Source organism: Podarcis pityusensis (genome assembly GCF_964106645.2).
Source record: "Podarcis pityusensis genome assembly, chromosome: 2".
Classification (NCBI taxonomy): domain Eukaryota; kingdom Metazoa; phylum Chordata; class Lepidosauria; order Squamata; family Lacertidae; genus Podarcis; species Podarcis pityusensis.
In genome coordinates, this window is record NC_138029.1 from 97,070,104 (window position 1) to 97,096,543 (window position 26,440).

Consider the following 26,440-nt stretch of genomic DNA (forward strand, 5'->3'; position numbering starts at 1 on the left):
CCTGTCAGATTCCAAAGTCTCTCATCAAACATAATAGCTCATTCAAAACAAGCCATTTCTTACCCTTTCTGCCCCCAATTTGGCATGACCATGCCATCGTCAAGAGTACTGTCGCCTACTCAGCCAAAATTCAGATCAGTCTATTGAACTGATTACTAACTACAGTGGAACCTCGGGTTACATACCGTCCTCCTTAAGAACGCTTTGGGTAACAAGCGCCACTAACCCAGAAGTAGGTCTCCTAGTAGCGAACTTTGCCCTGGAATGTGAGTGGAAGTCGTGCAACAATGGCATGGCAGCAGCAGGAGGCCCCATTAGCGAAAGCGTGCCTCAGGTTAAGAACAGTTTCAGGTTAAGAATGGACCTCCTGAACGATTAAATCTGCAAAAAAATTGAGTCAGAAGTCTTCCAGACTTGCACATTTTGAGAACATATTGCAACTTTCTGTTCTGTTAACTTTTCCTAGCATGTGCTCTGTAGTTTATGTTCTGTTTTATATTTGAGCCTGTTTGAATATCACTCCCCCTAACTTCTCCCCATTGACATACCCCCAACTGCAGTGGACTACAATTGCATTCCCTTTCTGCTCATTTTCAACCCAATCTCTTAACTGAGGAAAAACATGAGTGCAAGGTCTGTTCCCAGATTTCTCCCTTGAATAATCCATATGAAGTGTGGATTGGGGTTGACAGGTCTTGTTGCTGAAGATACTTATATCAGCATTCTCACAAATTGATTTGAGAATCTTGTTAAGAAGCAATATATAAATTTAAGACTTATTTTTTAAAAACCTACTATAGAAAACTTGAGATGCAAAGAATGCAGGAGAAATTGAATGATACACTATATGCATAGGAGACCCGCCTTTATACTTGTTTCCCTTCTATTTGGCAGTTGTTGAAGCTTTGCTTTTATATTTAAGGATCGTGCTACTGATTATAATTGGTCGTGAATTGCATTACCTAAATTGCTTGAAAAGAAATGTCTTCGTAGCATGATTTGCAAGTGGCGTCCCAAGAGATTTAGACATTGTCTTTTCAGTCTTTCATCTTAATAATGAATTTAGCCACCAACAATGAAAAACAGAGGAAAGGCAAGCATTGTCTCTGCATATCTCTGCAGGCATTGTCCTCATGTTTTGTAATCACAATAATACTGGTAGGATCCGCCTGTGCATTACAGTATGACTCAATCTGCAGGTTTCATTTATTAGTCAGGTAAAGCAAAGGAGGTGTGCTTGTAGTGACATAACATGTTTGCTGTATGTAGCAACACTGGTATGTGAAATGTTCAAGGAGAAGATTTGAGTGGCAGATAAATGGTAATTCAGTAGCCTAGCTTGGCGGGAATTCCCAGAACGTATGTGAAATGTGAAGCAGTAGTGGCCAGTGAGTTGCACACCTTGTCTTCTGCTAGCAAAGTTTCTACAGTTACCAAGAGACAGGTGAGCCAGTGGGAAGGTTGGCACAGGCCTTCTGGCCACCTGGCCCCTGCCCTGTCAGTAAGTGGCAGCAGCTCTGCTGATAGGAGGCTGGGTGGGTGGTGTTGCCTCTCCCCCCCCCCCAATGCTTTGCAGATACTGACTTTCCTCTTTAAAAGGTAAAGGGACCCCTGACCATTAGGTCCAGTCACGGACGACTCTGGGGTTGCGACGCTCATCTCGCTTTATTGGCCAAGGGAGCCGGCGTACAGCTTCCGGGTCATGTGGCCAGCATGATTAAGCCACTTCTGGCAAACCAGAGCAGCGCACGGAAACGCCGTTTACCTTCCTGCCGGAGTGGTACCTATTTATCTACTTGCACTTTGACATGCTTTCGAACTGCTAGGTTGGCAGGAGCATGGACCGAGCAACAGGAGCTCACCCCGTTGCGGGGATTCGAACGTGGGTGGCACTGTGGGTTAAACCACAGAGCCTAGGGCTTGCTGACTTTCCTCTTTACTTTGGCTTAATTTTGTTGCCCATACAACAACTGGAGGCTCCTGGATTCTGAGAGGTGACATGTTCTTTCCCCTGCACACCAACCGTTGCTACCCTTGTGATGAAACAGAACTTTTCTGGCAGATCACTTTTAAGAGATTTAGGCTGAAGCACAGGTCCACCACTCTCTCCACAAAGTGGGCCTTCAAGAAAACTAGTTAATGACTAGTTTAACCATCTGCATTAGAATGGCATTCTGTGGTATTCTTATGGCATTCTGTGACATTGCCTTGAGTTATAGCAATTCTGTTGGTAAGAATGATGGGGTATGGAGTGCTGCCAGTTGTTTGCAATCCGATTCATAAATCGATTAAAGGCTATCACCCCCTTCTTGATTTGCTGGTACTGCTTGCGGGGAACAACGGTGGCAGTACGCAGTGAGCGTGTGGATACCTAAGGAAGAGTGAATGAATTTTACCCTATTCTCTCAATGAAAACCTGGCTTTGGAAGACAGCAGCCTGCTTGGGAGTAGGGCTACTGCGCATGAACACACATCTGTGTAATTGCCGCGTAGGCGACTGGGTGCCCTTTACACTACAGTTTGTTGGCATTTCTTTTGGATCAGTACCCTCTGTTTGCTTTTATGAATTGAGGAGAGTGAATAATTATTGAGCTTGTGGGTCGGGGGAGAGTGAACATAACAATGTTTAGCTGGCGTTTTGTTAGTATTGTTTTATTGAAGATTTAGGAATCGTGTTGTTTAACCTGCAATTATTATGATCTGTTATTTTGTTGTCATTTGCAGTGGAGGCAAAACATTTCTAAACGTTTCCTCCTCAGAATCTCAAAGCCATACACTCTTTCCTGTCCTACACACTTATAAGCTGTGGATCACTCAGCAGATCCTAATGCAGTAGTACAGCTATCGCAAAGAAGTTCGGTTTCTGTGCTTGGCTGAATATGTCTCCACTTCTTTCACCAAACCTGGAAGATAGTCTCCCAAAACTCAGACATAAAGGAGGTTGACTATGTTTAGTCTGGTGTGATGAACTCTGCACATGAGCAGAGATTATTATTTCACATTTTCAGGACTGAACCATGCATTGCAGATATGTTCTGCTGTGCTCTGGTGTACCCTGGCTCAAATGAAAAAAAACAAAAAACATTTTTTGTCTGTTGGTTGAAATACTCAGTTCTTTTAATTTAGAGAAAAATTGTTCTGGATAATGAATAATTAAATTGATTTTTGGGGGGAGGAAAATTGTATGTAACTGGAAGCAAGTTTTACTCACATTTTAAAAGTTTTCAGTTTTTTTGCAATGGATGTGTAGATGTAAACAATACATGAATTCAGAAACTTACGTCATATGGTATGACTTAATTTCTAAATAAGAGGTATGGAGTCAGTTTTATCTGAAAATCATACTTAGGCCCTCTCTAAATGGAAGCTTTTTCCCTGCCCACAGATAAGAACAATTGTGTTGTTTGTTCTTTAGAGAGGAGGAGACAATGACACTTTGCACATGTGCTATGCAAATCATATTGTGATGAAAACAACAAGGTTTTTGTTTTGTTTACCATATTTTTCGCTCTATAAGACGCACCAGACCACAAGACGCACCTAGTTTTTGGAGGAGGAAAACAAGAAAAAAAAAATTCTGAATCTCAGAAGCCAGAACAGCAAGAGGGATCGCTGCGCAATGAAAGCAGCAATCCCTCTTGCTGTTCTGGCTTCTAGGATAGCTGCGCAGCCTGCATTCACTCCATAAGACGCACACACATTTCCCCTTACTTTTTAGGAGGGAAAAAGTGAGTCTTATAGAGCAAAAAATATGGTATATCCCGCCCATTTGGCTCGGTTTCTCTAGCCACTCTGGGCGGCTTACAACACATCAGACATTAAAAAACAAAATATCCTATACAAGCAACAAACAAACCAATAAATCAATAGAAACCAACAACAACAAACAGTTTACAGTTATACCCAAATTAAAATAACCACCAACCCCAACTAAACATTTATCCAACACCAACCTGACGAAAACAGAGGAACAAAAATTAGAAGCATTTTAAACATTATAAAACATTTTAGCCAGTTGCCCCAACCCAAGAGTTGTTCCAGCAACGTTCGAGTGGCCTCCCAGGAGCCTCTTTTAGCGGTTCAAAGTGAGTGTGGGCCCTGCCCCCTAGGCCAGGTAAAAAGGGAGCGGTCTTCCAACCCCCAGGCAGCAGCAGGTTAAAAACTTCTCACCCTACCAAGTCAAATTGTTACCAGCTACCACTTGTAAACCACTTTGGGATTCCCTTGAATGGAAAATGGCACAGAAATACACTTAATCTGAAATACTAAATAAATGTGAGTGTTGGAAGATTCAGGCCAAAAGTATTTCTTTACACAGTGCACGGTTAAATCATGGGATTAGTTCCTGCAAGAGGTGCTGATGACCACCAACTTGGACGGCTTTAACATAGGATTAGACACATTCATGAAGCATGAAGCTATGAATGGCTGCTAGCCATGATGGCCGTGTTCTTACCTCCAAATGTAGTATGCTTCTCAATACCATTTGCCGGGAATTGCAGGTGGGGAGAGCCCTCTTGCTCTCGGGTTATGCCTGTGGCTGGTTGGCCATTGTGAGAACAGAGTACTGGATTAGAAGGGCTTTTGGCGCCTGATTCAGCAGGGTCTTCCTGTATTTTTGCTCTGCTTGGCAATGAAAAGGGTTTCCCAGAATGATTTGGAACCCGCTAAGCAAAGGAATGAGAGGGCAAGAGATGCGGGATAAAGCAAACTGTTCTCAAGGTTCCCTCTTTTTATGTTCTGGTTTAGTTGCCATTAACTGTTTACTCCTTTCTCTCCTCCTCTCACACCTGCTGCCGCTGCGTCTAGCTAGACATAGACAGTCACTTACTGCTCGGTTGCGGAGAACTGGCAGTGTTCATTGGTGGCAGTTTGGGCAGGGCTGCATGTGCTGTAATGACTGTGATGAATGCTGTGGGAGCAGAGAAGAAAAGCTTGGCAGGCTGTTGTCAGAGCCTGTGGCGCACATGTGAAATTCTCCAGCAGCAGTCTGTATTGGAGCAGCTGTGAAATCATGGAGAGAAGCCAGACAGCTTGGAAACAGCCATTCACCACTTAACCCTCAGCCGTGGGAGCCCATTTACAGAGGGGATAAATAAGGCAACATGCTACTCCTACCCCCTGCAATGTCTCCCTCCTGTTTCTAAGCCTCTCTTTCCTGATCTATCGAAGCCCCTTGAAGCACCCTTGGAACACTTGAGGAACCTAAAGCAAAGTAATCCAGTTAATAAATGGACTTAGTTTTCTTATAGAAATGGCTAGAATTTCTGTTACATGCCTTCAGAAGATGACTGTTCAAAAGAAAAACATGTGACAATCCAGTTAAAACTACTTCTTTTTAACTTGATGCATTTTCAAGCTCCGAATTCTCATCATAGAAATTATTGTCCTAATTGTGGTGATAGAGCTAATTATTTCATTGATTGTGGCATCTACACGGTCTCTGTTTGAGTCAGCTCTACCTGTAGCTTTCATTCTGCGTGAGAGCTATAGCTGCAGAGCTAGAATTAGCCTACAGATGGAATTACTTATTTTTCACTAATTTTTAGCTGATAGTAGAAATGTGAGGTGCTATTGAACACATCTGTATTTGCTTGTAGCAGTGACGTCTGACGGGTTGGCTGAGCTGGTGTAATGGCATGAAATGTTCATTTGATGAGTTAATAAAGCAGTTCAACATCTGGGAAAGAAGGAAAAGTTCAATTGAAACACAGAAGGTGGGGTCTGGAAAGAGAGAATAGGGTTTCCGAGGATCGGAGAGCCCAAAGAAAATGAGGCTTAAAAAATGTGCAGAATAAGCAGTAGATGGAAGAAGCTTGGGGGAAAGAGGTATACAGCTAAGGGCGGCTAGGTACACAATTAACAGCACTCCCAATAACTTTAAGGAAAAAAGTGAGACAAACACAACTACTTTGAGAGTGGGTAATTTAGAGTAGCAAGGGAAAGGGCATTTGATTATTTCCACTGCTGCATCACACTGTTGACTCATGTGGTCCACCAAGAACCCTAGATCCTTTTCACATGTACTGCTAGTAAGCCAGATGTCCCCCATCCTATATTTGTGCATCTGGTTCTTCCTACCTAAGTGCATAACCTTACATTTGTCCCTATTGAAATTCATTTTGTTAAGGTCATTTTGAATTCTGATTCCGTCTTCCTCATAAGGTTTTTCTAAATTGTTATGCAGACTAGACTGTAGGTATAATACTAGCAGCATATGTCAGGATTTGTGCATTTTTGAAACTTTTGGTCATCTTCCTTTTTTGAATAACACAGCTGTGGGGGAAATGTACTTTTTGTACAGGGTATTTGTAATACAAGATGCTTGGCCAATCACAAGCGGGTAAGGGGGGGGGCTCACCAGGGCCTAGCGCTACTTTTTGCCACATGCATTTTCTTGGAGCAATCCTGGTTTGTTTCTGGTGGGAGAGGATGATCGCTGAGGCTCCCATTTTGACCAGTGGGGTAATTTTGAATAAATTACAAAAAATATAAATAAAACATGTTCTATTTGCAAGCAAAACATTTAAATGACTACCTTTTTACTGGGAGGACGGGGGCATGGATGTAGCCAGGATTTTTGTTAGTGGGGATAGGCTTTTGTGGGGGGGGGGCAGAACCTCAGATTTGTATTGATTTGTATTGATTTTTACTTGTTTGGGGGATGGCAGCTGCCCCCCTGCCCTCCCTTGGCTATATCCATTGGGGAGGGGCACAGGAAGGAAACAAGGTTGGAAGGGGGCCATGGTTGGGAAGAGGTTGGGAAACACTTGGCTAATCTATTTTGTGTCCCAAGATGAGAAGTGAATGTAGAATTTCGGTTTTCAAGATTGGGCTAGAGCTGTAGAATGTACAGTTCTTTTCTCATGCTTAAATCAGTGTTTGCTGGAGCTATGTCCACTATTACTAAGCAGGCTTTGTGTTTTCTCTTTTGTGAAATATACAAAATAGTATGTGTTTAATTGGCATATATGACAAATATTAGCTTTTTCTCTATTGTTCAAAATATCCTAACAGTTTTGAGACCACAGTAAGCAAGACCCAAGTGCATGCTTCATAATAACCGCTCTGTAAACTTCTGATGAAAGGCGGTCTACAAATTTAATAAATTAAATAACAACTACTACTACTCTGAGTTTGTGACATGTATCTATTTCCTTTTTTTATGGAAAGCTGCAAATATATATGTATCTGCTCCTGAAGTATACAAAATTGATTTTATTTTGTGCATAACAGAGGTGTAGGAAGAGGGAGTATTTTCCTTCAAAGAAGGAAAAGTTGAAAAACTAGGGTCAAAGATTCAGTTTGAGAGGCATGAGGCTTCCATCCCTCCACTCTTCCCCGTTTCCTATCTATGAAACTCTTTCCTCACCCTCACCTGGTTCACTTGATTTTATATACCAGTGAGTGAGAAGCTGCAAATAATAATAATAATAATAATAATAATAATAATAATAATAATAAATTTATTATTTATACCCCGCCCATCTGGCTGAGTTTTCCCAAATAACTCATTTGCTCAAAGGTAAAGGTAAAGGACCCCTGACAGTTACGTCCAGTCGCAGACGACTCTGGGGTTGCGGCGCTCATCTCACTTTACAGGCCGAGGGAGCCGGCGTTTGTCCGCAGACAGTTTTTCCGGGTCATGCGGGCAGCATGACTAAGCCACTTCTGGTGCAACGGAACACCGAAACCAGAGCAGTGCACAGAAACCCTGTTTACCTTCCCGCCAGAGTGGTACCTATTTATCTACTTTCACTATTTGGCATGCTTTCGAACTGCTAGGTTGGCAGGAGCTGGAACCGAGCAATGGGATTTCACCCCGTTGCGGGGTTTCGAACCACCGACCTTCTGTTCGGCAAGCCCAAGAGGCTCAGTGGTTTAGACCACAGCGCTACTCGCGTCCAACTCATTTGCCAAGTTTTATCTAAATCACACCTGAGAGAAAGCAAAGCCCCTTTACACAAGAAAGCAATTTCCTATAAAGAATGAAGTATTTTTGACTGAATTTTTCCTGTGTGAGCAGCGCTAAGTTTTTCTGCGCCCTTATGATGTACTGGAAAAGGTTGGCTGGGGTCAGAGGACTCGCATAGGAGAATAGCATACTATTTGGTCTGGTGTAATTAAAGTCTTGAGTGGAATCAGTTTGCTTTTTTAAAAGGTTTAGAATCCTATTTGTTGAATTGACAAGTATTTTTCTGTGTTGAATGTGTATCAATTTAAATTTTGTGAGTTTAGCTCAGTTTTTTCAAGGAGATGACATGATTAATTGGGCTCTAAATAATCTAATACAGATCATTAATTGGGCTTTAAATAATCCAATACAGATCATGTTTATCATTCTCACTACTTAATGCAGCTAGCAATTCTGTCAAATTTTCATTGACATGGGAAGGAAGTTGAAATCTGCAGACTGGTACACATTTAACTGTAGAGATCCTGTGGGGTATGCCTTTCTGTTAGTCTAAAAGCATTAAGAAATAACAGATTCTATCAACTTTTTTGAGCATTTGAATAATGCTAAATTATCGCTGGTGCTCATTCCATTCTGTCAGATATATGCGAATTTCTGCATATCATTATTTTTCTGGGTTTTGTTTTAAAAACAGGGTTTTGCATGAAATGGCAGATGAAGACAAAAATTTCACAAGAAATGCCCATATTGTACAGCAGTATTTAAAGTAGCACCTGCTAAGCATTCTTCAGTGGCACTACTTGCATCAAAGATAGAATGAAGTGAAATTTAGAATCTCATATCAAAGGATGATTTTATCCATAGGTGGTAGTAATAATATTAATTTATATTATCTAATGTGCTGTACAGTTTTTGAAACAAGCAGCATTAAACAAAAATTACACTGATTTTTTTCTGAGCAACTGATTCATTTTGACTGCAGCAATTGAAAGATAAATAAAATACTGTATTTCTTATGGTAGATGAGTGTCTTTATATTAAGGAGGGGATGGAACTCTCAAAATTGCTTTGTTTCATTCTGGTTTGGCTTTTACAGAGTATTTTATTGAACATGCTTTGGTAATTTTTATTAGGCCATTCATAATTACAAATAATAAATAAAGTTTACTTTTCAAGCACATGGCAAAAGTTTATCTGGTTGTGTCGTACACAGTTGCATTGTAACAGAGTTCTTCATGTGGAGCACAAAGTTGGGCGAATGTAGTTCAGTTTTCCAAAGTCAATAGGTAAACTTGTCATTTGCTTTGTGCTTTGCGTTATGGGAAGTGAATTGCGTTCATAAATGTTTAGGGACCCTTCTTACTAAAATATCTTCATAAGTAGCACTTCGGCAGCCATGTGTTTTCATGTTTTGTTGCTTCATCTCCGAGGAAGGTTATATCTGTAACATTGCCATTCTGTCTGGTTATACCCTGTTTGGTGGCTTTTGAACTCTTAGATGAGTGCTGGAATTATCCAGACCGGTGAAAAGAAAAGTTTATAACCATACTTTAAAACATACAGAAGTTAAAATACTAAAAGAAATCCCCTTTAGATTAAGCTAAGCAGAAGCCAGAGGGTTTCCCTCTGACTCTCAGAAATGGCTCCTAGGATTCTCTGTGATATTCTTTATAACATACCTAGGAGATGCTGCTGGACTCCAACCCATATCAGTCGCAGCCAGCATGGCAAATAGGGATTATGGCAGTTGCAGCCCAACAACACCTGGAAGGTACCAGGTTAACTTTTCCTAAAGGAGGTTGAATAATAATAATAATAATAATAATAATTTATTACTTATACCCCGCCCATCTGGCTGGGTTTCCCCAGCCACTCTGGGCGGCTTCCAACAAAATATTAAAATACAATGGTCTGTTAAACATTAAAAGCTTCCCTCAGCAGGGCTGCCTTCAGATGTCTTCTAAAAGTCTGGTAGTTGTTCTTCTCTTTGACATCTGGTGGGAGGGTGTTCCACAGGGCGGGTGCCACTACCGAGAAGGCCCTCTGCCTGGTTCCCTGTAACTTGGCTTCTCGCAGCGAGGGAACCGCCAGAAGGCCCTCAGCGTTGGACCTCAGTGTTCGGGCAGAATGATGGGGGTGGAATATGGTCTGAAATGAGTTGGGCAGCAGCAGCGATTCCCTTTGCAATCTAATAGGCACTCCAGGAAAGAGGCATCAACAGCCCTCAAACAAAATGCTCTTTATAATTAATTCATTATCATTAATCAGCACTATTATTTATACTGTTCAATGCCAAAACAAACTTCCAAACAGATTTCAAGTAGTAGACATACGTTTTTAGATAAGGCAACTAAATTGATAAAGCCTACCTGTTTAATGTGAGGGCAGCGTAATGAACTTGGGGAAGTGTGTACATACATTTAAAATATGGCAGGAGTTATTCTAAAATTAAATGTATGGGGAAAGAGGCAAAAGACCTGGTAAACTGTATAGGTTGAAAGTATGCCTGCATTGTATAGGGTGGAATATAATAAAGGGTTATTATGAGATGGTGTCCGGCCCCATTATGAGGAGCATCTGGTTTGGAACAAATTATCCCCCAGGGATGCAGGGGAAATGTATATTATTGCTCAAATGAGGAGGATAGAATTTGGCATTGAGAGTTCAGGGACACATAATAGTAATTCAGAGAGGTCATAGCACCATAGGGTAAAACGTGTGCCAAAGACATTTAGAGAGATACAACATGTACAAGTTATCTATATGCTAATGCTAGAAGCTTCTGAGTCAAGATGGATTTTTGGTCTTAGAGGACTGCACAGATACAGTGGGCATAATGGAAACCTGGTAGATGGAGTGGGGATGAAAGCCCTTTGAAGCAGCTCACTATTCTCCTTTCAGCCTCAAGCTAGTGGCACCAGGGTTGGGGAGACAACTCTCCTGTACTCCTCCACTGCCTCTGCCTCTTCACTTAAAGGACAAGTACAAGCTGCTTCAAGCAAGGCTTTTACAAAGCACATTAAGGGAGCCTCCAGCACTAAGCAGGACACAGGCGCCCCAATTGGCCAATGCAATGGAAGGGGGAGCCAGCTTGTTCTGGGCACGTGCCTGAGCTTACTGCGCAGAGGTCTCTGGCACACCCAAACCCAGCACTCAGCAGGATCATACCCTGTCCCCCTGGGCACCAGCTGATGTGACAAGGATCCTGCTATAGGTGCAAGTGTACAAAAAAGCTTTCTACAGGGAGTTCTCTCTCACGTACATGAACCCAGCCAGTTTGGAAGAGCATGTAACAGAAAGTAAGGCACTACCAATGGGAAGATTTCTTCCTTTGAAAGGAAGTGGGGGGAGTTCCCATTAGTAGCACCTTGCTGCCTGCTACCTGCCTTGAAGTCCTGACTTTGGGACTTCAAAGCACCAAATCCTCTGAATTCATTTGTGACCCACCCCCTGTCAAATTTGGCCCGTGAGACAGATTATGATAAGGATCTGGCCTATGGAGCCGGAAAGTTTCCCTATCCCCAATGTATCCCACCTATCAAATTCAATATATATAATAACTAGTGGCCTTGTAACTGGTGTTTAGAAATTGCAAGACACCAAGCAATACAGCTTGAAATTGGTAAATAAAATCAGTGCAGTTTTGAAAGTTGCACCTTTGTTCTGTTTTCTAAGAACTGCAGCCATCTACTATAAAAATTTTATCACATGGCATTTTTTACATTTTGTGGCTAAAACATGAATTTACATTTACTTTGGATAATAAGGATTTTTATGCAGTGTATTCACTTTGAATTATTTTCTTCTTTGGAACTTTGCTAGAAATTTGGGTTAGGTTTTTAAACCTTTACTTAGTTTTCTAGAGAGGGGTCACAGTACTGCCATTTCATGTTAAAATCTACTTTTCTAGTAAAGTGCCCTAGTAGAACCATGATGCACAAAGCAGAAGTAGGGGAGACCATAGCCTGACTCTATCCTATGAGTATCTCAGTTGGTAGACCATGAGACTCTTCATCTCAAGATCATGGGTTTGAGCTTCATGTTGGGCAAAAGATTCCTGCCTTGCAAGGGATTGGACTAGATGGCCCTCATGGTTCCTTCCAACTCTACAATTCTATGATTCCTCAGTGCTGAAGTAGTTTTCAGGTGTTATTTAATGTAGTTTCTTGTGCCAGAAAGTCATGTTTGCAAATAAGTCCACAGATGTTATTAGCCCATGAAAACATTTGTCAAGAACGGTTTTCCATGCTAAGTAAATATTTATTTTCGGTGTTTTCTCCAGTAAGCATTGGCCTCATATTGTTGTTGCATATTGTTTCTCTCTGTCACATTTTGATGTTTAAAAAAAAAAGCACATGTTGTGCTAGGCATTCTGTAGACCTAAGCAGATTAGACTGGTTTCAAATTATATAGCAAAAGCATTGCAAACTGGGTAACACCAGCAAAAGGAAATCAAGGTCCCGTGAAGTGATGAAAATGTTTTGGTCAGCAAGGGAGTGGAAGATTCACATCTTACTTTTCTGCTGATACTTTCACAGTTCATATCTGCATCCCTTACTGGAAGCTCCCATTTTAAATAAGTACTAAAAATAGCCAAGGCTCTGTAAGTTTGGGTAGGATACTCTAAAAAATGTGGTGTCAGCTCTGCAAGGATATAGTGTTTTGTGGGTGATTTCTCCTTTATTATACAATACTTTATTGTAAAGAACAGGGCTGTGAAAGATCAAACTAGTAATGTCCAGTTATTCCATTTTGCAAAATATGAGGGATATTGCAAATGCTGATAGCAAATGAGATTTTTGCATACTGCTATTTCTTTGACGATGGAAATCTATATGCTTTGTATATACATGGCACTTCAGGTGATAAATGTTTAGCAAAGCTCCTAACGCAGCGGCAAGTGGAACCTCATCCAGGACTCAGGAAATCAGTAGCAGTAGTCTTCTCTTAATTGAAATTAGCCCTGTCATTTTTGAATATCAAGCAAATTAAGTGGCTTATTATTAGCTCTTGTTCCAACTGAGAGCCAGTGTGGTGTAGTGGTTAAGAGTGGTAGACTCATAATCTGGTGAACCAGTTTCGCGTCCCCACTCCTTCACATGCAGCTGCTGGGTGACCTTAGGCTAGTTACACTTCTCTGAAGTCTCTCTTTTTTTTAAAAAAAATAATATTTATTACTTTTCCAAAAAAATTAAACAAAAAAACAAACAAACAAAAAACAATACAATACAATACAATACATTAAACTAACAAAACAAAACAAAAACAATAAAATAAATCAAACAATTTCATTATCCCATCTTTCATTCACTTATTTCCATGACCTCCTCACACCTCCCTTTTTGTATTCCACTTCTGTTAATTATTTCAGCAATTCATTTCCATCTTCCTCTGTTTTCTATCCTATAATTATCTTAACTCATTCTAACCTTATTTTTTCCTTTAATACTCTATTAATCTATTTATACTTAATTCCTTATAACATTTCTACTAAAGCCATGTAAGTTCATTCCAACATTTTTCTAACATTCATTAATTTTACAGTATTTCTGTAAATAATCTTTAAATTTTTTCCAATCTTCTTCCACCGACTCTTCTCCCTGGTCTCGGATTCTGCCAGTCATTTCCGCCAATTCCATATAGTCCATCAACTTCATCTGCCATTCTTCCCGGGTGGGTAAATCTTGTGTCTTCCAATATTTTGCGATGAGTATCCTTGCTGCTGTTGTTGCATACATAAAGAAAGTTCTATCCTTCTTTGACACCAATTGGCCGACCATGCCCAGAAGAAAGGCCTCTGGTTTCTTCAGGAAGGTATATTTAAATACCTTTTTCATTTCGTTATAAATCATCTCCCAGAATGTCTTAATCCTTGGGCATGCCCACCAAAGGTGAAAGAATGTGCCTTCAGTCTCATTACAGTTCCAACATTTATTATCGAGCAAATGGTAGATTTTTGCAAGCTTGACTGGTGTCATGTACCACCTATAAATCATTTTCATTAAGTTTTCTCTTAGAGCATTACATGCCGTAAATTTCATACCTGTGGTCCATAACTGTTCCCAGTCAGCCATCATTATGTTATGTCCAACATCTTGTGCCCATTTAATCATTGCTGATTTCACCGTTTCATCCTGAGTATTCCATTTCAACAGCAAGTTATACATTTTTGACAAATTCTTAATTTTGGAGTCTAACAACTCTGTTTCCAATTTTGATTTTTCCACCTGGAAACCAACTTTTTTGTCCAAATTGTATGCCTCCATTATTTGATAATAATGGAGCCAATCTCGCACTTTATTTTTCAATTTTTCAAAGCTCTGCAATTTTATTCTGTCTCCATCTTGATCCAGAATTTCCCAATATTTCGGCCATTTGGCCTCCATATTGAAGTCTCTCAGCCCCACTCACCTCACAGAGTGTTTGTTGTGGGGGAGAAAGGGAAAGGAGATTGTTAGCTGCTTTGAGACTCCTTAGGGTAGTGATAAAGTGGGATATCAAATCCAAACTCTTCTTCTTTTTACTTAGAAAAGTAATTGGGATTTTTTTTTTACTGTTTATTTAAGTGGAATGTACTTATTTAATTTGGGGGGAAGAGGTCACTCCAGGTTTGAGGATACACCCTCCCCAAATGACCATGCCCCTAGCAGACATATCAGAAGAAGAGCAGAAGGAGAAGTGCTGATACAGGTCAGGAAGATGCTACTTCAATTCCCTCAGTGTCCCTCACATGGTGTAGCTCCACATTAGAAAAGGATTAAATAGAGTGTTATTTTGTTGTGCAGCCTGGAACAACTCAGCACCATGTGAAGAAGAAGAAAAGCATTCTGAAAGGGGCCCATCCAGTGTAGTGCAGCTGCCTTCATAGTTGGGTGGGCCCTTTAAAATTATTATTTTTCTTCGGCTTGGCACTGTGAAAAGAGATGTGAGGCACTGCTGCAAGCAAGGGAGCCTTCACCAATGCTCCCACCTTTGTAGTGCTGCTCTTCAGTGACTCTTCTCAGAGGCATTGCTTATTAAGGCATCTGAGCTTCTCTGGATGCTTTGCCCTTGCTGCCTGGTGCCTAAGAGGAGTGCTAGATGCAGTGTTGCTCTGGAGAGAGGCTGCACTGAGGAATTTGGGAATGGGCTTGACTGCTTCCTTTGCTGCTGCAAGCTTCTTTGCAGCCCTCTCAACACAACTATAAACTAATTTTTGAGATTTGGTACCCTGTTTTAGTTACTTAATATATTAACTTATGTATAAATCTGATAAATCCCTAAAGGACATGTGCCAGGTCATGCGATCTTCATTTTCATCCAGGAAAACTAAAAAACTGACAAAGACAGTTCTAGGGTTAGTTTTCTACCCCAAGATACCTTCCAGTGTATCTTGAAGTAGTAGAATGCATCAAACAGAGCTCATGTGTGTTGTGTCAGGAGAATAGCACTTTAATCTTCTCCCCTGGATCAATTTCAGAGATACTTTTCTACCCAAGCATGATTCAAATATGTCTCGGGTCTGGTAAAATGTTCCAAAATAAAGCCATGTACAGAATATCAGAAGAAGGACCTTCTGGTTGGGTTTTGGTTGAAAAAACACATGGGATCATATATATATATATTTAACCACATTGTGTTATCAATGAGGAAGAATACCTATTTCTATGTAAATCCTGCAATGAAAAGTGCATCTGAGGTGGATTTTAACCCATTCTTTTTTTTTTACATATACATACAAAGGCAAAGTTGTATGCCATTCACCAGATCAATTTCCATTCTCTGAATGCACACTGCCAGAATGATATCTCACACTGCTTTACCTACTGGAGTCTGTAGATGCCTGTGGTTGCAAATAAAAAACCACACCATCACCTCCAAGTACTTTGGCTTGAAAATGTGTTGGATCTATAGACTGAAAGATTGCTAGCTGTTATTACAGCAGCTACTTATTAGTCAGTACAACAAAAGGCTCCTATCAACTTCAGTACATCTTTTATGTGCAGAACTTGCTAAAAAATGCCTTTCATATTTGTTGCTTTCTTGTTGGCCATGCAGGTTTATATGTCAATATGTTATAATGATCATGGAAGTTTGCAGGAAATAGTGTTAAGACACAGTGCCAGTTGGAGGCTGGCAGAGACAAGACTGCTAATGGCACACTCAATGTACCATTTGTTTTAGATTTGCTCTGATTGACAATCGCTGTGTTGTAGTTGTCAGGCTTGTAGCTTTAGGGAAGAAGGATTTATTCTGAATAATTACAGTTGAATGAGACATTACTAACTCTGCTTTATATGTTTAACAATTTGCTAGTGTCCATTTAATGAAACAATACAAGCAGTCTGAAAGCTGTCTGTTGGCATAGCACTTCAAAGTGTAGACTGAATGAGTGTGATTTCTTGGCCTTCGGTAATCAGTGTGGCACATCTTCATCCCCAAACTTCTGAAGTGGCAGTTTTTCAGAAACCATGATGGCTAGAAATTTCCTAAAGAAGGAATACAGTGTGGCAGGTTCAAGTTCCAGGGCTGCTTCTGTTTGGGCACATAAAGGGCAGGGTTTCATTCATTTATATTCTGTTAAGATCTGTAGAGGGATTTTCACTAAAATCAATGATGCCAAGGATCCTCAATTTTATATACAGGGAATATTCAGACAGTTCTTAAGTACCATGAACCATACCTTTAACATGTGAATGTACCACTTAGAAATACTGCTTGTTTTGATATGTTTGTTCTATTGATGTTTGGTTACAGTCACACACACCCGTTTTATAAATAAAGTCACTGACTTTTTTCTCCCCATCTCACCTCTTAGGAAACCTAGGATAAATTCTCAGCTTGTTGCACAACAAGTTGCTCAGCAATATGCTACACCACCGCCTCCTAAAAAGGAGAAGAAAGAGAAGGTGGAAAAGCAGGAAGAGAAAAAACCAGACAAAGAAAAAGAAATTAGTCAAAGTGTTATAAAGAAGAGTACCAGCAAGAAGACCAAGTATGTTTCTGGACCTTCCTTTCCCCACTCTGTATCCTCATGCAAATGATCTCATCAAATATGTTATGCTTAGTTCCTAGAAATGTACACTTTTGTTCTCTCAGCCTTGAAATATCACTCAGATCCAGAATACCTTTAATTTCCAGGCACATTTCCACTGACGCTCAGATGATTTTATTCAGTCATCCTTCCCTTGCCCGTGTCACCACAATCTCTTGATTCACTTGACATATTTTGTCCTTTTCCAGGGTGGGTGGAGAGGAAAGTATATTATTATCTTCTGTAACTGTAGCTTTATTGACTAGTGGGAGGGTTGCATGCGTTCATTGCATCGTGGCTGGGTGTGTGAAGGCACACTCTGGCACAAGTTGTCAAAGCTTCAGAGTTGATATTTTTACAGTAGAAAGCCCTTTAGCATTTCTTCTTGTCTCCTTCTTTCAGGCCAAAGTCCGATATTGTGAAAGATCCCCCAAGCGAAGCAAACAGCATACAGTCTGGGAATATGACAACAAAGACCAGTGACTCAAATCATACCTCAAGGTAACTGTTTTAAAGTAAAGAACTGCGTGATTATAGGCTTGCTGAATTAGCACTTCTATTTGGAGTGGGAAAATATTTAGGTTCCATGCTACTGAACGGGGAGTGGGGTGGTAATTTTTCCTTGCAACCCATGCATTAGCTTACTTCCTTGAATCATTGGGTTCAGGGAATGGAGTGTGACAAGGGGTTGTGCCTCAAATTATTATTATTACTTTGCACTGCCATTTTCTGGTAGTTGTGGTGTTATAATTAGGGATAATTTCAGCTCACCAATTCAGATACTGTATACTAGATTGTGGACACTGAATGTTTGGTATTTCTATAACTTGTGTGTGTCAGGACCTGCAGGCTGTCGGGCAGGCTAAAACCTATATAGTGGTAATTGCAGTTTCCCTTTCACAAGATCACCCCCACAGTAGAGTCCGCAGCCTCCTTTGCGAGGTCTGATTCCATTGCCCATCAATAGGCCTCTCATCAAAATGGGAAAGAAAGGATAGTTCCTTTGAGGCTTGGGTGTCAATACCCTAGAACAAAATGTACATGTGGTAAAACAAATAGGAAGCTTAACACCATTCCTTCTTAAAAGAGCTGCCACAGGTGACTCAGATTGTCAATCCTTTTTTCAGTCCTTCCTTTGCCTTCCAACCCCCCCCCAACCCACTACTTACTTATTCATTAGCATAATACCTGCTTTTCCCAGGAAAAAAATAAGAAAATTACCACAATGTCTAGTTTTCTTTTAATTGCTCTTGCATGCAGTTGAGAGTTGGGGGTGGGGTGGGGGAATCATTGCCAGAGAGAACAAGGAAGCAAATCCAGATTCTATAGCAACTTCTTTTTCTGACAGTACTTATGAGTTACCTTGTTAAGATAACATGTGAAATGACCATTAATGCTATCTAAATGCTGTTTCTTTCATTATAAAACATTCAGACAGACTGTCTTCCAGACAGTTGTAGCACCTTAGCTGATGTGATTTGAACCATTTAAAGCTTTATTTCAGTTGGTAAACCGAGTTTTCCTTTCTCTAATTGGTTCTTTGGGTGGAGGGGCAACTACCGGCAAGTTTGGCTTTAATGGAAAGCTACTGGGGCGCAGGTGATGGGACACAGGTGGCGCTGTGGGTTAAACCACAGAGCCTAGGACTTGCCGATCAGAAGGTCGGCGGTTCGAATCTCTGCGACGGGGTGAGCTCTGGTTGCTCGGTCCCTGCTCCTGCCAACCTAGCAGTTCGAAAGCACGTCAAAGTGCAAGTAGATAAATAGGTACCGCTCTGGCAGGAAGGTAAACGGTGTTTCCATGTGCTGCTCTGGTTTGCCAGAAGCGGCTTTGTCATTCTGGCCACATGACCCAGAAGCTGTACGCCGGCTCCCTCGGCCAATAAAGCGAGATGAGCGCCGCAACCCCAGAGTTGGTCACGACTGGACCTAACGGTCAGGGGTCCCTTTACCTTTACCTTTACTGTGCTGGCAATTGTAGAGTAATAGGATGAAAATGTTTTTAGTGCTATGCAGCACTGGATATTCCTTTTGTTTTTAATCCTTTTAAAACTGAGTAACTCCCTCAAGTACTTCAAGCTCTACTCATCTAGAAACAGTATTTGCATTTTTTTCACAATATTTTGTTTCCTTGTTTGGGTTGTGGCTACTACTTTATGGCATATTTTTAACTTTGACTTTTTAATACCCTCTGTGCTTAAAGTAGGTTGCAAGCAAAATTACTGAGAGATGTTAAACCTAGATTTAAGCCATTCAAACCCTGACTTGAAATTCCTTTTCCTCTGCATGAGTAAAAGTAGGGCGCCACGAGGGTGTTCCTCAACGTGGTGCATCATCAAGCGTAAGCACATTGAAATTACGAAAGATGGGCTGTGGGAAGATGAGATGTGGCTCTCTGTTTTATTAAAGCATCCCAGCCTGTCTGAAATTACACGGCAGGTTGGGGAACATCCTACCTGTGAGCCAAATTTGGCTCGCCAGGCCTTCTCATTTTGCCTGCTAGGCTGTTCGGGGCAAGCCACACCCACCTACAGGTGGCAGGTAAGAGTGGGTCTTGGCTAAAAGGGGCTTAGCAGACACTCCTAATTGGCAGCGTCTGTAAAGCCCCTTTTGCAGCACTTCCCAAGCATCCAAAAACTAGCTGATTTCTGGGTGGTTTGCAGATGTTGTGCAAGGGGCTTTGCAAGCCCTATGCTTGATGCTTTGGTTTGCCTGGCAACCAGCTGAGTCCCACCAGTGGAAGCTTGAGCAGCAGGGCTTTCCCCCGGCACCCCATTGGCTTGGGGTGGGCAGGTGAGAAGAACCTCCAGAACAGGCCAGTGGAGAGGAGACAGAACTATTTCCCTATGCATTTGCTTTATTGTTGGAGACTGGGGGTCTAGGAGATGGTTTCCTGTAGAGTTGAGAATTTCAGGAAGGGGGTAGCGACCACTTAGTTACCTTGGCACAAAAAAGCAATTTTTTTGTTCCCTTGGCACTAGGAGATAGGCTTAGTTGAAGAAGACATATTTTCCTCTTCATCTCAGTGACTTCTTTGTATTATTAATTTTATTGTAGAATAAGATACTCATTTTTTAATCACTTCCTATGAAGCATCTCAAAGCAATTTAGCAGTACAATAAAAAGAATTTTAGAGCAATTGCATATATACAAACAATTTCAAATCCAATACAGATATGAATGGGGAACACTAAGAATTAATAAGGGTGAAAGGCGGTTCAGGGTCAATATTCTTATTGTTGCTGGCATGGTTAGATAAGGTACTCAAAACTGCGGGCTATACCTAATATTAATCTTACTTGGAGTAGATCCATTGAAATTCCTGACCATTGCTTAGATCAATTAATTTCAAAGTGTCTATTCTGAGTAGAACTTAGTTGTATACAAAACCTCATTTGAAGAATTAAATTTGGTGGCGCTGACTGTGTTCGTATATGTATTAAAGATTGATTAAGGATTATTGTCCACAACCCATACTTCCCAGCAGGAGATTGACCTCATATCTTTAGCTGAAGTGGTCATATATTTAAATTAAGGTCTGGGTGTTGCAGAATCGCCAAACTAGGAGAAGAGTCTGCATTGGACTAAATTTGGCATCCCTATAAAAATAACTCCTTTTAAAACTGCTACTGGTTCTAGTTGTATTAACCCTTCTTACCTTGAGTCAGCTATTTAAGATTTGAACTCCTCCCAAATCTCCCCATAGAGTACATTTTTTAGCTGCTGCAAAGCAGCCACTCACAGTTTCTTAAGATCTTAATTACAGTAGTTACAAACGCAGGACTGCCTTCAAATGAATCCACTTCTTTGTACTGTGTTGTTGTTACAGGATGAATGCACTGCAGCCACATGTAATATAAGCAGATGCCTTATGAGTTGGCATGTTGATTGCGTGATAGCGTGAACTCTCTTAAGAGGTTCATGAGCTATAAACTGCAACTTTCTATTTCTAGACAGGACAGAACTAACGATTTGCATAATGACTGTGAATTTTTCAAACCTTGTTTTCTCCAGGCATATTCAGAAGGGACTATTGAGCAATTTTCTACATGGCTTATTTGGGTTGCTTCTCTGTATAAATTCCCAGCAGGTGGAAAGGAATGCCAAGTTGTGCTGGTGCCTGTGGTGTTTGTAGTGGCAGAGATCCCCTTTGCAAATGACATCACCACTCGCAGGTGCTTTCTTGTGGTTTTGTATTGCAAAATCACGGCTTTGGGGCACTTGACAAGATAACGAATTCCAAGCACAGAATCCTTGTATTCCGGAAGGGACCCTGAGGCTTTCTTGATACCTAGATTGCTCTTGTCATATTTCCGTTCTTTCTGGCTAAGCTCCCAAAATTGATTCCCCAGCTACGTGTGCTCACTGGGGATTGAGCATGCTTTGGCGAAGCCTTTCTGGACTCATCATTTAGAGAGAGCAAAAGGTCAGGTGTTGAGTGGGGGGAGGGGCAGCAGTTGATTCGTTTAATGCATAGCCATTCATCAGTGGGCTGATACCTCTGCTGTCTTTTGACCTGTTCCTTGTAAGTTAGCCGAGAAAACAACAACACATTTTAACAGAAGGCTCATCTGTTGTCTGTAATTGGTATTCTTTTTTATGATTCTTCTTTATTATTGTTAAGGCCCAGACTGAAAAATGTGGACAGAAGTACCGCCCAGCAGCTGGCAGTCACAGTGGGAAACGTCACAGTAATTATCACAGACTTTAAAGAAAAGACTCGCTCCTCCTCCACATCTTCATCGACAGTGACCTCCAGTGCAGGATCAGAACAGCAGAATCAGAGCAGCTCGGGCTCAGAGAGCACAGACAAGGGCTCGTCCCGCTCCTCCACGCCAAAGGGCGACATGTCCGTGGTCAACGATGAATCCTTCTGAGAATTGCACATAGAATTGTGGGGAACTCGATGAAATCAGGGTATGAAATTCAAATATTCCATCTGTCCACTAGGCTGTAGTCCTGGGAAAGCTGCCAGTGCCACTTTTTCTCTTCCTCTTCCTGTGCTTCAACGTACTTTATGGACATCGTCCCCTTGAACTGATGACACCAGGATCGTTTGAGAAGGCTACATGGGCATCTGGCCACTGACGAATTTCGCACCCTGACAATTACTTTTTGACACTTACGTATTCCATTGTTTTATATGATTTTCCTAACAATCATTTATAATTGGATGTGCTCCTGACTCTACTTTTTTATAAATCTGCTGTGCACAGTCGTCCCGTCCCCCCCCCGCCCCATGAATATTGGAAGCTTTTTGTTTTGTTTTGTTTTGTTTTGGGTGAGGGGATATGATGCGGGTGGGAAGGGAGGGCTGCCGGAGGATTTTTATTTATTGTATTCACAAACTACATCCTCTCATTCTTCTCCCCCACCCCCACCCCAGCATATCCTGTTGAGTTCAATTCTCCCGATTCTTCCAGTTATACTGTGTACTATCAGTTTTGATATAAATTATATATAAATATAAATATAAATAAATATATATATATAAATAAAATATATATATAGGGTTATTTGAAACCAATACATGGAAACGCTGGTGCTTGAAACACTGTGAAGTGAAACAATTTAAGATCTGGGACGGTGAGTGCCCTTTGGAAAGTGCTTAAACAAAACCGGAACCAGTTTTAGATTAACGAGAGTGTTCCTGGAGGTTCAAATGGAGATAGGACCTGGCTTTCTTCTTGTGCTTTGGCTGAAGAGTACTGGACAAAGATAGATGTCTATTTTCTTATTTTCTGTTCCTTTTTTAAATCCAAAAGGTGCTCCAGGTAACTTGCATTCCCAGTAGGATATCTACAAAACAATAAAATTCCAGCCTTTTCCTACAGTAGTGTACAAATTTTAAAAACTGCAGTCTACACTGTTTTCAGAATACCTAGTATTAATGTACATGATGGCTGCACATTAACGTTGCCTAGTTCTTGCATAACTGATCTCACTTTAACTGTTTCACAACTTTTTATCTAGCCATTTTCCAGCTCTGTATCGGTTATGGGGGGGTAACATTGAATATCTGCGGGGCAGGGGATATCTGCTAGCATTTGTGATTTAAGGCAGCCAACAGCCTAATATTGAGGGTGCCACCCTTGCCCCTGCTATCATAACTAGGCCACTATGCCACTCAGCTTATTCTCAATGCAAATATTTTATGTCTGACTCTGCTCTTTCATTTCTAATTAATTCATTGTGTATCCTGAGAGATCTCTTTTTTAAAAACAACAACAACAGCAGTCCGTCATCAAATGATGATGTCTTTGGATTTATTGGTGTTTAGACATGTCTAGATAAAAATAAACTGCTATGGGAGCTAAAGTTGAGAAGAACTTGCATACCGGCAAGCTAGGAGCAGAATGGCCAAATAGCTTCTTATTCTTTCTAGAAAGGTTTTTCTGAGTGTAAGCTGCTTTCCAGTTTCAAGTTGTGTTGCAGTTTTTTCCTAGCTCACATGTTACCCTACTTAAAACACTAGAATGAAGTGATGGAACACTGTTTTAGAAAATTCATTGTGTGTGTGCTTTTTTAGGCGACCCAGAGTGCTTTGCTGTAATTTCAGTAGCCCCTTTCCCAGTTATCAAAATGGATACCCGGTGGACCACTTGGCAGAACTCGGTGCTAGAAAAATTACTGTACTAATTTCTTGCTTGAAATATATAAATTATTTCTGTTGTATAGAGTTGCATTTTTATCAGATTAGTTTTAAGTAGCAACAAACACAAGCTCCTCTCATATCAATCTTAAATTTTAACCTATGCTTAACTGAATAAAAGCCGCTCTGCTCAAAGAGGTAAGATTAGCAGAGCAGTGCCTTGGCAGCTGCAGTTCAATTCTGAACATGGTGGGTTTCTCACTGTTCATATATCGAATTATTCTTTTTTGAACTCTTATTCTTAAAAGTATTTATTAAAAAGAAAAAAAGAAACAAGAACCAAAGGAAAACCAGATGATTCTCGTAAGCTCTGAAATACAATAGGTGTAGTTTTTAATAGTCCACATCAATCCACATTTTTTAGCGTTGGTATGATATTGTAAAGACATTCCTTTTCCAAGTTTTCCTATTCCTTTAAAGGATCTCAGGGAGGTAAATTGGTCAGCCATAATTTATTTTTGGAGAGAGAAAAAAAAATAATTTTTAAAGAGATGTTTTGAACTTAAGTCCCAGATGTGTGTATTTTGCACAGCTTTTTTTAAATGAATGAACCAGAAAGAATTAGGCCTATATGCATTTGGCCCCTTCCCAGCAAAAACCTGATCTACGGGCATGGGCAATAGGAGTGCATCTTCAGTGGCTTCCTAGAATAAGGCCTTTGGAGTAGGAAAAAAACTGTGTGTGTTGAATAAAATTGCTCAATATGGTGAGCACCACCCACCAAGCGCTGCTGCTCCAGTCATTTTAGTGCGGCTTTTTGTGGGCCGGCATTCAAATAGGGCATAGCAGCAGGGGTTGGCGGGTTCTGCCTGGTGGAATATGCCCTTTAGGTTAGGTAACAAAAGCTTTAACAGTAACAAACTGCTCACTGGCTTACCAATTCAATGAAATCCTCTTTGGGTTTTCTTTAGTTTTCTCCCTTTTTAAAAAATATATATATGTGTGTGCCTCTGGCATATTAGCCTGTTAGAATAAAGTATGCAAATCTGTCTTTGGCACAAGTGGTGTGACTGAACTGCATTTGGCTGAAATTGTCAGCTAAGCATTCAAACTTCTTTTGGGCCGCATTTTTAGCTGTTGCGTTGCGAACTCTGCAATCGATAACAACAACCCCTCCCTTTTCTTTTAAAGAAAAGCATGTTTAAAAATGGAATTTCCTTCACTTTTCTGCATTTCAGTTAGCCATACAGTAGTTTTGAGAGCATGTTTTTAAAATACTAGTGTAGAAGAAGGGCCAGAAATGCTTCGTAGCAAGTGGCACAGAAAGCAGGCGAGGACAAAGCACAGTGTTAACATTTGCAAGTTTCAATTTTTACACTTTATATATACACACACAGACAAACACACACACACACACACACACACACGTACGTGCACACCATACGCACAACAGTTTGCTTGACTTGCTCAGTTTGAAATAGTCATGCAAAGGGAACAATAAGAATAAGAAGAAAACCAATTGGATAGGCAGTTTTGATTGAAAATCTTTTGCTTGTTAAAAATCAGTTAGATTTAAAAATTGGGCAGTAGTTGTACTCATTGAGACACTTCCATCTGCCTTATCAGTACCATTTTCAGTCTACTTTTTTAAAAACGACAAGAACCGTAAACGTAAATTATTGAAAATTTATTACTTGCTGACTATAATAACCTTTGCTTGTATGTAACCGAAAAAAAATGGTTTTAAGAGCCAACATTTAGAATATGACAATGGAGCTGAACAGTTTTTAATGCGCAAGCAGTTCTGTTCTTGTGTATGACTTGTAACCTTAATTTACTGTGTAAAGATGGTTACATTATTTCTTTAGCTTTGTTTGTTTGGAGACAAATAGAGAATGCTTGTTTAAGTATGTCAAGACATAATTTTATCTTGTGGATTTTTACGTTAATGTATTATACGAGCTATATTTTTCATTTGCCCAGAAAGACAGCTTGTATAACGCTTTTGAAAGTTTTCTGCTCTGTAAAGTCTTTAGAGCTGACAGTCCTGTTAAGTTTGTTTAATCTTCATGCTAAAAGTGTCAATGGTGGTTTTGTGAACTGGTCAGAAAAATTCACAGGTCTTAAATGTTTTCGGAAAATTTATATTGGACACTGCTCTTTGTCTAGCAAATAAAAGATGTTAATATATTCCTGTTACCGGCATGTGCACGACTGTTATTAGAAGCCACTTTATCATTTTCCTGCTTTAAATAGAAATGTCTATTTATGAATTCTGCTTGTAGTTTTTTCACAAATAAAATAGTAACATTTAATTAAACCTGAATTTCTATTCTTTGGTGTTGAGGAAAGGACTAGTCAGTTTGCTGTGCTAGCGTGTTTGATTTTGGTATTGCTTAATTTACTTTGTTTGCAAGAAAAAGTGTATATTTATTGATATTTCAATTAAGCAAATCTGTGTAGACAGCTAATCTTGTTAGATTGGATCGTGTGTCAAGCTTAGTGAAACTATGTTTTAGTGTGAACACATAAGCTTGTGAACTACTAGTATGTAAAAGGTTTCTTGCACTGGACTGAATTAAGCCACAGCTTGGCTTAGTTTGCTGGATGATGGCTGTTATGCCAACCAAGGCTCATGGTTTTGCGCTCTCCAGACTTGCCACAAGTTGTGATGAAGGATTATGTTGGTTTTGGGCTCATTCTTAGTCTGGAAAGAGCTAAACCATGAGCCCCGGTTCAGTCTATGTGCTAAGCCAAGTGTGGCTTAGTATGATGCAATAGCAAATTGACCCAGGAGCAGAGAAGCAAAATGGTTGTGTTCTCTGTCCTGTGAGCTTTCATGTTTGTCCTAAGCCTTGGTTTAGCTTAGCCTGATGTCCAAACCAGGTGTCTTTGTTTCCTGTACTTAATCCTACAAGTGA

General features: G+C 40.4%; 1 protein-coding gene across 1 annotated transcript in view; it reads left to right on the top strand.

Moving 5' to 3' along the window:
* The window catches only part of RYBP (RING1 and YY1 binding protein), a 52,795-nt gene extending 26,956 nt beyond the window's left edge, over positions 1-25,839 (top strand). Inside the window, exons 3-5 of the mRNA XM_080995913.1 lie at positions 16,713-16,889; positions 17,331-17,429; positions 21,552-25,839. Coding sequence (XP_080852039.1) covers positions 16,713-16,889; positions 17,331-17,429; positions 21,552-21,804 — 529 coding nt within the window. The 3' untranslated portion in view covers positions 21,805-25,839. The remainder of the gene's footprint in view (positions 1-16,712; positions 16,890-17,330; positions 17,430-21,551) is intronic.
* The last annotated feature ends 601 nt before the right edge of the window (positions 25,840-26,440 follow it).